This window comes from Notothenia coriiceps, unplaced genomic scaffold, assembly GCF_000735185.1.
Source record: "Notothenia coriiceps isolate Sejong01 unplaced genomic scaffold, NC01 NC01_scaffold00028154, whole genome shotgun sequence".
Lineage (NCBI taxonomy): Eukaryota > Metazoa > Chordata > Actinopteri > Perciformes > Nototheniidae > Notothenia > Notothenia coriiceps.
Window position 1 is genome coordinate 6,579 of NW_011360855.1, and position 10,558 is coordinate 17,136.

The 10,558-nt window shown below is 41.5% G+C and overlaps 1 protein-coding gene across 1 annotated transcript in view; it reads left to right on the plus strand.

Moving 5' to 3' along the window:
• The window catches only part of LOC104958024 (1-phosphatidylinositol 4,5-bisphosphate phosphodiesterase eta-2-like), a gene marked incomplete at its 5' end in the record, with an annotated part of 34,388 nt that overhangs the window by 3,495 nt on the left and 20,335 nt on the right, over window positions 1–10,558 (plus strand). Inside the window, 2 exons of the mRNA XM_010785718.1 lie at window positions 5,221–5,328; window positions 7,010–7,065. Of these exons, the coding sequence (XP_010784020.1) occupies window positions 5,221–5,328; window positions 7,010–7,065 (164 nt within the window). The remainder of the gene's footprint in view (window positions 1–5,220; window positions 5,329–7,009; window positions 7,066–10,558) is intronic.

Here is a 10,558-nt window from a genome sequence, read left to right on the forward strand (position 1 = left end):
CTCGCCTCCTCGGCCGCACCACACCCTCTTAAAACCTTCAAACTTTCTGGTCTGCTCGGGCGACGTAAGACCTACTTGACCGTCTCCAGCCTACCGTGTACGTCGATCTTGGTCGGTCCTCCCTCAACGTCTCAGATCCGCACTCTACTGCTCTCGGACCTGGTCTTGGACCGCGACAAAAGACCCAGTCGACCCGCATAGGGCACTTACAACATTTCGCGACATAGACGTCGTCGCCCAACTCGGCGCTACAAACGTCACTTCCTGTCAAACAATAGTCCCAGTGTGGGTCTAAGGAACGTCAGACTTCAGCCCCTTGTTATCTCACACGGCTACAATTAACAAATCCAGGTTCTCACCCCTGTTAGAAAGGGCCTTCCTTTTCGTCAAGACAGAACAGTTTCCAACTCGAACTCCACTACTCGTCTGTAAGGCTTACAGGCGAATCTGTTCGTCTCTACCACGCTGTTGGCACCCAGAGACTCGCCCCTTTATTGTCTTATTAAACCACAGCAGTCGCATCGTCACCATTTACTTTTTGGTTACGCCCGAATTACTGTTCTAAGGCTGCTCAACACATGTTCCTCTTCTCCTTCCCCCTGGTTTCTATGTCTCGGGACTCCCCTGGGGAACATAAAATTAACTGTTCCCAGTCTGAACTTGGGAGAGGTTCAATGTGTCTCCACGGCCAGAACTCCATACTCCACTCCTCCCTTTCACGTCACGGACTTTGAGGTTCAAGAACCTCTCACGCTTCCTCTAGACTACCAAGTGGTAAAGCTTACGTCGTCTGTCCAGTCTTCCTACTACCTGTCTCCTCTCCTAGAGAAATTCGCACACGTTCCGGTAACTGCAAGAATCCACTTCAAGACACTGGTACTTGCGTACCATGCTGCGAATGGATCTGGCCCTTCCTACATCCAGGACATGGTTAAACCGTACACCCCAGCACGTGCACTCCGCTCTGCATCAGCCAAACAGCTCGCTGCACCCGCACTGCGAGGGGGACCCAAGTTCCCATCAGCAAAAACACGTGGGTTTGCTATCCTGGCTCCAAAATGGTGGAATGAGCTCCCCATTGAAATCAGGACAGCAGAAAGGTTACACATCTTCTGGCGCAGACTGAAAACTAATCTCTTTCGACTCCACTCCAAGCGATAGAATTTCTAACAGAGCACTTATATACTAATAAAGGACTGGCTTATCTAAAGCCAGTTGAGTAGCACTTGAAATGATTGGCTCTATGAAACCTGATGTACTTATATGATTCTATTTTCTTCAAGGTTGTATCTTCCTGGTCGAATGTACTTATTGTAAGTCGCTTTGGATAAAAGCGTCAGCTAAATTTAATGTAATCTACAACACGCACCTACAGCTCCTAAAGCATATAATCAGGCTGCACGGACTTCACAGCTGTTCTCACTGTAAACATCGCGTCGCGATGAAAGCAGTTAATAAAATAATATCCAGGGGATGCATGCAGAGCTGTCATTGGCTGAGATAAGTCCGGCCGTGCGTCACGACTCTTTGAAACATCTCTGTTGCCGGAAATACATCCGCAGAGGACCCGTGGAGGATTCGTCAGTGTATCCTCGGTTATAGTTCCTCCAGAGAGCATGGCACGCTGAAAACCATTTCCGGGTCACTACCGGAGGACCGAGGAGGGGAAATAAGAGGAATAAGAAAGGCCCAGAGAAACAAAGCTCCCCAGCTGGAATATAGTGTTGCAGGAAGGAGCCCTCAACCCTTCTTATTATTGTTCTTTGAGGTTTTTTGGTGCTTTACTGCCACCTTCTGCCCTGGAGGGTGGAGCAGTAGATTGGTCGGGAAAAGAAAACAAAAAAGGACTAACTTCTCTTTATTACAGTTGTTCTTTAGAGAAATGGATTGAGCCCTAGACTCGGAAATTAGCCAGCATTTAAGCACTGATTGGCTCTCTGGTCTCTGAACACATTTTTGGTTAGATGCCTGAAATAAGATATGTGGTTAACACAAGATGAAGATCTTTCACGTTTTGTTCAACAACATAAAAACATACCCCCTGCCTCTATGTGTTCTAAGAACGGAAGTTTCTAACAAGTGACTAAATCAGACTACTAAACATCATCATGCTGAACATGAATCGCCTTTAGTTCAGCCTTGATGACGTGAAGTCATGTGACCGTCGTGAAGATCATTGATAGTTACATTTTTCCTTTCTGGCACTTGCATTCACATGTAGCTAATATAAAGGAGTTGTTGATGTGTTAAAATTAGCCTCATCATCAAATCATCTCTTGAACATTGCCTAAATAAAGTTGGAGGAGACTGTCCCTTAACTGGTCTGTTTTTACAGTATGTTATTGCTGTGGAAACACTGAATAAATAGCTTTACAAACCTGACAGTGACTTTGTACATGATCCCCCAGTACTGAAGCTAAATAGGTTGACATCAGTGTAGTTGAAGCCTCATGTTTGCCCCCTTATTTTGTATCAAATTGACCATCTGTCCAGGCTGGCATTGTGGAGGCAAAGTTAGTTAGACACTGCTTTAACAGAGGCATGTTGTGGAGCTACAGTGGTCCTCTGTTAGCAGGGGGGAGGGGGGCAGTGTTGAGGTTAATGAGGCTTTATTGATGCCAGATGCCTTTGCTAAATACAAGGCACTCTGCCAGTACCTGACACTGTAAGGAGTGCTCTGACAGCTGCTACACAGCACACTACCTGTTTTTAAATCCATGGTGAATTAATATTTTTAAAATAATTTAACATTTACTCAAATATGCATAACTGTGATGTTCTATCACATTGAAAAAGCCCTGTTTTTATCTACTGCTCTATGAGATGCTGTACCTGTCAAATTCATATTTTGTGGGATAAAAACACTTACCTACGTCCTGACGCTGCACTGACTGATAAACAACCCATATCGTTTTGAAGCGTTTTCGCTTAATCCTGACGCAGTCACGCAGATCTGCGTTAATGCAGAAGGGAACATGGTTACATCTAAACTGGGATGAAGAAACGAGAGACGCCTGCAGGCCTCCAGCTCATGACACTGTGATGGAGAGTGATTGCTAACCACGACAAACTACCTCCAGTGTATTAGATCCATGGCTCATTGCCAACATATTGACGACTGACGCCTTTACAACGTTTCTCTATCGAGTCTCTCACTCGATCTCCCCTTGAGGCCTGTAATGAGGAGAGCAGAGTGCCACAGGTAGTGTACAAGGACCTGAGTGATGGCTTCATCAGCTGCTCAGTCCTCTGCAAGGCTCTGCTCTCTGGAGGGATCACCACACAGAGATAATGTCAACAGACCACCATGACAAAGGGATTACAGGCTTCAACATGTTTTTGGAACTATTTTTGGGTCTTTATTAGAGAGATAGATTGGAAAGGTGGGAGAAAGAGGGGATGTTATGTGTAAAGGGGCTGCAGGTGGGATTCAAACCTGTGTCTACCCCAGTCATGGACCAACATCTCTACCCTGTGAGCTATGTGGAGACTGGGCTTTAACCATTTTAAACATCGAAAACATTACCTTGATAAATAAACAAGCTTCTTTGATATATTTCCTACAGGAAACATTGCTTGACAATGTTATAGCAACCAGTTTTATAACCAGAATTAAAGCACGTTCTAACCGATCAAATTGCTGTGATCTGAATGAGAAGGTTTTGTAGCTAAACACGAAAGTCAGAATACCTCGTTTGGATTACAGAATATTATTCAACACTCTCTTCAGGATAATGGTAGATGTAGTGAAAATAAAGTCCCGCACTGGCTCAGTAACATTGGTTGGTAACATTTAATCCCCCATAAGCCCCTTCTTAAATAGCCAAGTGATTTCATAAGCACAACTGATAGGCAAAGTTATTTGTATATGATTGCAATTATCAACGTGGTGAAGTAAAGGTTTTAACAAGGCAGGGAGAACAATGGCAGAGAGAAGAGAATAATAGTATTGTCAGAATGTGAGATGCAGTTTCTGGCAGACGAGGCGCATTCCTCCAAACTTCAGGCAGGGAGTTTAAATGTGACCGAGAGAGTGTTTTTATTCCGCAGTCTGTCAGAGCTGCTGCTGTTTTCACATTCACACCTTCACACTATAAAAGAAGAAGGCTGGGTTTGAAGCAGAGGAAAGTCTGGCTCTGACACCTGATATATATTTTTTGCTATGTATATCTCAAGCTACCGTTCACTGTTTGAAGATGCTTATAATTTCCCTGTGAATATTAGCACTGATCTTAACCATTTGAAGTGTTTTTGCTATGAGACTTGTATATCCAAATATCTGCTTATTGCCCAGTTAACATAGTCTGCAAATTCCTGTTGATTTTTTAATTAAGAACTTTCTGTTGTGTAATTAGGCATGAGGAAATTGTTCAGCTCAAAGTAATTGTAAAAAATAAAATCTGATTGGATTTAGTTGGGGAAAACAAATGTTTTGACTCTGATGGAATTATGTATGAACATTTTTTGAATGAGCAGGACTGAAAAGCACATGGATGTTTATTCTTAGATCTGTTCCTTTGTAGATAAACTTCAAATCCTACCTAATTTTCTTGCAATATATTTTGCCTTTATTACTGGTCCTGTGTTTAGATAGCTGAGAGAACTAACACTGGGATGATTGATGTACACCAGTAGTGGAAAAGTATTTAGATCCTTTACCTAAGTAGAAGTACTGACAGCACACAGTTAAAACACTCTGTTGTAAGTCAAAGTAAGTACAAAGTAAGTACAATGTTAACTTAACGTATTAAAACGATTTTGTAAGTAATAAATGGCAAAGAATAACTCGGATACATTTTTTTAAATAAACTAACAAAAAATTAGTTAATTTACTTGTTATCTTCCAATCAGCTACTTGATGAATTGTCTAAGTAATTTTTTGTATGTACTATGGGCAACTTTAATTTGTAAAAAAATATCATATTTTTGAAAAATTTTATGCAATAGTCTTAATTTGTAAAGAAACTTAAGCTATAAAAAAATCTTGAGTGCTGTAGAAATAACAGTAATTCACTTGAATTTGTTGTGACGTTAAATTAGAAAGTATCATGTAAAGAAAAGTGGCTCATCATTGTCATTTAAGGAAGTGACTTTTTCACCAGCAGTCAGTGGTCAGCTCTAGAGAAAACCAAGGCCCATCTAGTTTAAAGTTCCCTGACCAACAAATGGATTAAATGAAAGTTGCATGAAGCTGTACTGACTCTTTCTCCTCTCCCCCAGGGGAAGAAACTGCCCCCCAACATCGACGAGGACGCTGAGGAGGGAGACGTGTCGGACGAGGACAGTGCTGATGAGATGGAGGACGACTGCAAGCTGATGAACGGAGATGTATGTACCTGCCCTTTCCTTTCCACACTTATCTCTACACGCAGCTTTTTCTGTCCAACAGACCAAATGTCAAAGTGTGTATTTCCTGTTCCTTATGTTACAGAGGCCCTATTGGGTTAATGTTAATGGTCTGCTTTGATAAGGGGCGGGACATCTTTAAGCAGTTGACCAATCACATCAGAGCCGGCCTTCTAACCAATCAGAGCAGACAGGGCTCTTTTTGAACATGTCACAGTAGAGACACTACATATTACTTTGAACCTGAACGTGTGCAGAATATGGCCCCTTTAATCTAAGCTCTGGTCACTGAGTTTTTTCCTCCTGTCTCTTCTCTGCGGTTTGCTTTTTCTCTTTCTCTCTGGCTATGTGTTCTCATGTCCTACTCTTCTCTCTTCCTGTTTGTCCTTCTCTTCTACTGTTGCTTGCTTCTTTTCAAAGTGGAAGGTACTGTATACAAAGCTCATTCTCCTCAAAAACATCCCCCAGTCATCTGCCATACCTTCTCATCATACGCTATGCTCCATCAAATTTGCATAGCCTTGCTTGAAATAAAATATACCTTTTTTTTTAAATCCGACCTAAAGTACACATTTTTTTTTTTTTGGGTTCTTAGAAAAAAGTCAGAATTCTGAATTGAATCTCAGAACCCCAAAACCATTTAACTTTTGGTCAGATGTCAAAACTTTTTTCACATGTGGTCCTTATCCATTTCAATAGAAGGCTAATGTTGTTGTATTTTTCTTTTTATTCCAACTGATGAAGTTTAGATGGAAATCTTTCTACGACTCACAGACGAGTGTTAAAATGTATTCACAAAATGACATCAGTACTGAGGCTTTTGGTGTTTGTATTTAAAAGAAAAAGTATCTAAAGCTATAATAACCGGACAAAACAGCATTTTGTTAGGCAGTAAAAACCTCTGAAACAATTATTTGTTCAGTGAAAATGAAAATGCTATGAAGATGAGGTGTGATATCTGATCCAATGAAGTATTAGGACAGATTAAAGCAAGTCAATTATGCAGAAAATCTGCCATCTTCCTGCATCATATCAGTGTGTTGACACTCTGGCCCAATTCCAATCCACCCCCTTCACCCTACCCCTACACACTAACCCTCCGTTTGCACGTTCGCGCGGAGGGTCAGCCACATTAAGTGCTGTTCCAAACCAACGAGTGTGGAGGGGGAGTGGGTTATCAAGCCCTCAAACAGCGAGTCTGCATCGGTGCTGACTTCCCCTGCTCCACCTGACCGGTCTCAACGCTGTGTGTGTCCGTTAGGAAACACGCTGTTTACAAACAGTTCCTGCAAACATCCACTGATAAACTGCAATGTTAACAACCTCATGATAACCTCATATGTTTTTTACTTAGGATCGTACCTGTGTTTAGTCTAGAAAAAGGTAAATGTGTGCATTTCATTATAAAGTTGTGTTTATTTACAGACTGTTGCAAAAACTAAGAAGCTTATAAACATCAGGTTTAAAACTAAAAGAGCTTTACAAAAAAGTAACACAATTAAATATGTTTGGAGTTTTATTTTAGTTATTAATTGGAATTTTTGTCAAAGAGAAGCTAATTTGAAACCGTTGTTACATACAGTTATGGCATTTCCTGTTTCTGCCGGAGAGAGAGGAGGCCGTCCCAAAGCTTGCTGCTGTGTTTACTCCCTGCATTTGACAGGAGGAAGCCTCGTTGAGCTGCGAGTGTCACTCTGTTACGGATTGGGAGTGGCTAGGGTGTGATTTGGAATTGGGCCTCTCTCATGGAGCATGCTGCTGCTGCCTGCTTTCTGAAGTGGAGACACTGCCCCCATGAGGCTGACCTCAGCATGTGCATTATATTCTCTACAAGGCATTCAGCAGTGATCTCTCAATAAGGACATCTTTCATTGATCCATCTGTATAATGTCCTGTATGTCCCAATGCCATCCTGTCTCATGTGGAAACAGGTTCATTACCCAAAGGTCCATCCATCAGTGTGGAGCTCCTGCATCATGAGCATTGATGTGATGCTTCATCCCTGCCCCTTCTGAATGTGTGGAGGATCCTGCATGTTCTTTTTAGTTATAGTACAAGCTTTCTTTTACATTAGGATCTTAATAAAGCGTATTAGGTGCACTTCATCTAGATTTAATTAAATATATATTTTATTGATCACAATTATCGGGAATGTATTGGCCCAGAGGCTTGTAGACAAGGCATTGTTCATGAATTAGAAATAACATGAAATTGAAGATAAACGGTAGAGATATTCAACTTTAGGAAATAAACGAAAAAAGGCAATTATATACAAATATATATCTATATGGAGTATCTCTATTGAACACAAAATATACATATATAGGATTGAAGTGCGTGTACAGATTATTAAACACATATTTCTAGGGATATGCAACATTTGCCTTTAACATTTTTAATGGATAATATATTGACCCAGAAATAATTGCCAACAAATATATTATTGTGTTTTTAAGACCATTTTATGCAACTGATAATATATGAATGTAGTACAATTCCTGCATCATGTTAAAAAATATAAAGGTCATGTCCATTCAGTTCGTAAGAGTCCTGAAGGACTCGTTCATTAAATGGTGCGGAGCTTCTGCATTATGTAACAAATTATAAAACGGACAAGCCAAATCAAGCAATCTGATTGGTTCTTAGCCGTGATATACTGAGCGTATACCACGGGTAGAATTGTAAGTTACTTTTCACAACAAGTCAGTATCCCTCCGCATCTGAGAAAAACAGTATACCGTTGGGCTGAAAAGCAAACTGCCTGCAGTTTGCTTTTCATACTGGAACAAGAAAGCAGCGGAGAAGTAACGGGGCAGAAGCCCTCCTTTTTGATGCAGCGGCCCAGACATAGACATCAAACGGCAAAACATATTCAGTGTGCAGTTCCTTTGGCATTAGGGCAGGGATATCTAGATACTTTTGAAGGTTTAACATAATGAATTGTGCTACTTTTAAAGCAAGCAACGATGCTTTCAAATCTGTAATCAAAGAGGTCCGCAAAACGCTATCGACCAATCAGATTGCTTGATTTGACTTGTCAGTTTTATAAATATATTTAAATTTATTCCGTTACGAAACAAATTTAGAAAGCATAAAATGGAAACATTTAAGATTAACTTCGACCTCCTGGGGGGTCTTACTATAGTATGTAGGAGTGGATTGAGCAGTGCCTATCTCCAGAAAGAAAAGCACCTAAACTACGACATGCAGAGCTACGTGAAGAGCAGGTAGACCAACTGGAAAAGTACCACCATTCAAAAGCTTTCTGATGCGGGTCTTGAAACAAAGCAGAGAAATTATGACCGTTAATGGCCACAGGTGCGAAAGCTCTCTCCAGAGCTACTGGAAGCCCAATCTCGGGGACCGGAGAAAGTGGAGCAATATTCTCGCCACGCTAAGCAACAGCCTCGAACAACCTCAACCTGTACAAGTGACCACGTAAGCCATGCTACTGATGCTGGACAGTTTTTCAGTGGCTGCACAATAAACAGCAACATACACATTAATGTAAATAAACAGCCAAATAATGGATCAACGCTCTCTGTCTAATATGTTCGCTTGCTGTTAGTGTTGTTGCATAGCAACCACCTCGCACTATGTTTTGTGCAGAAGGCAACGGAGGGACTATTTTATTTTGAACATCATTATTTACTAATAAAAACTATTTAAATTAGAGTGTAGGGCCGAACAACGCCCCTTAACCGTGATATAAAAAGCAATACCACGGCAGGCCGTGAGATATGCTCATTATATCACAGCTAAGGGGGTTGTCGACCCTCCGCTTCGCGTCGGGCCGAACCACGCCCCTTAGCTGTGATATAATGAGCATATACCACGGCCTGTCGTGAGCTATTGCTTAAATATAATATAATATGTAAGATGATGTAGTTAAATATAATATAACGGCCCTCGAACGGTACCTGCGGCCTTCGGCCTTTTTAATATTTAACTTTAAACAAGTTTACCTCTACTATTTTTCAATAGAAACTAACGGCAAAACTCTAACACGTTGCATTAACTGTAGTCATACTAACAACAGTTAGAATTTGTATAAGATAAAGGTACGGTTTTTCAGTGTCAAAACCGATTTTGTATCCAACTTTACTATAGATACTCATGGATAACTTTTTCATGGTGCGTTGATCTTTTGGGCTCGCTCTTCGTAAGGGTGTACGTCAGAGAGCCCGAGCGCCTTGACGCACTACAGTGATCGCTTATTCTTGGAGGGGTTCTGAACCCACGCGTGAGCGTTGTCGCGCTTGTTCGTCTCTTCTCTGCTTCGAGGTAATAAAGGGGAGGTTGTGGTTATAGGATAGTAGCACTAAGACGCCTAGTGTATTCTGAAGGTAAAATTGGTTGGTAGGCTTGCTACTCGTAATAACGGGGTCCATTCTGTTTAGGTTTTTTCTAAGTATGGTCGGTGAAGCGAGCGAAAAGATGTAGGGATGATGCGCTGAGGCTAGTAAATTTGTGCCTGGTCCTCAGCACAACACCTAGGTTCTGATCGCGTGAGGAGTCATTTGGAGTTGCTAGGCTCGCGCCCATCTTGTGTTGTCTGTATTGTTCTCATTATTATCGGTGCGAAGTAGCTGAAAGCGTACCTCTTATTGCAGCTTACAGAATTTGGGATGATCGATACATGCTCGGTGCGGAGCGGGCAGTCGTATATGTTACATGTAATTTATTGAGATCGGGTAGTCGGTAAGAGGACATCTCATCGTCGTCGCAGATTGTACGTGCATTAATTGTTCGACGACAGTGTGGTATTCCTCATCCGAGCGTTACTCACCATTCCTACCAGCCTACCGACGTACACTTTGCTAAAACCTCTCTCATCGGATAGGGAAGTAAGACTCGAGTTCATTAGATTAGTAAAGAAGAACGGGAAGTTGACGTTCTAATAACACCGTGACCGCTGGAACTGTAGGTACATAAACGACGGAAAAGGTGGTTACATTCGATACTTGGTTCGTTTCAACTGTGAGTTGTATGTCGACACGAGGAATCAAATGTACTTCCTTACAACACCGTTTATAAATCATAAATTGTCCAAATTTACTAATAATCATTAAGTAATATTCTAAGAGTAACATTCTACTCGGTCTTCTGTCCTCGGTCTGCTCTTTCGTCTTTAATACGTCGACGGTAAAAGGTGCCCCTTTTCTCTTTCCCGGTCACAGGAACTCACTGGTTTTCTCTTTAGGGTTTATTG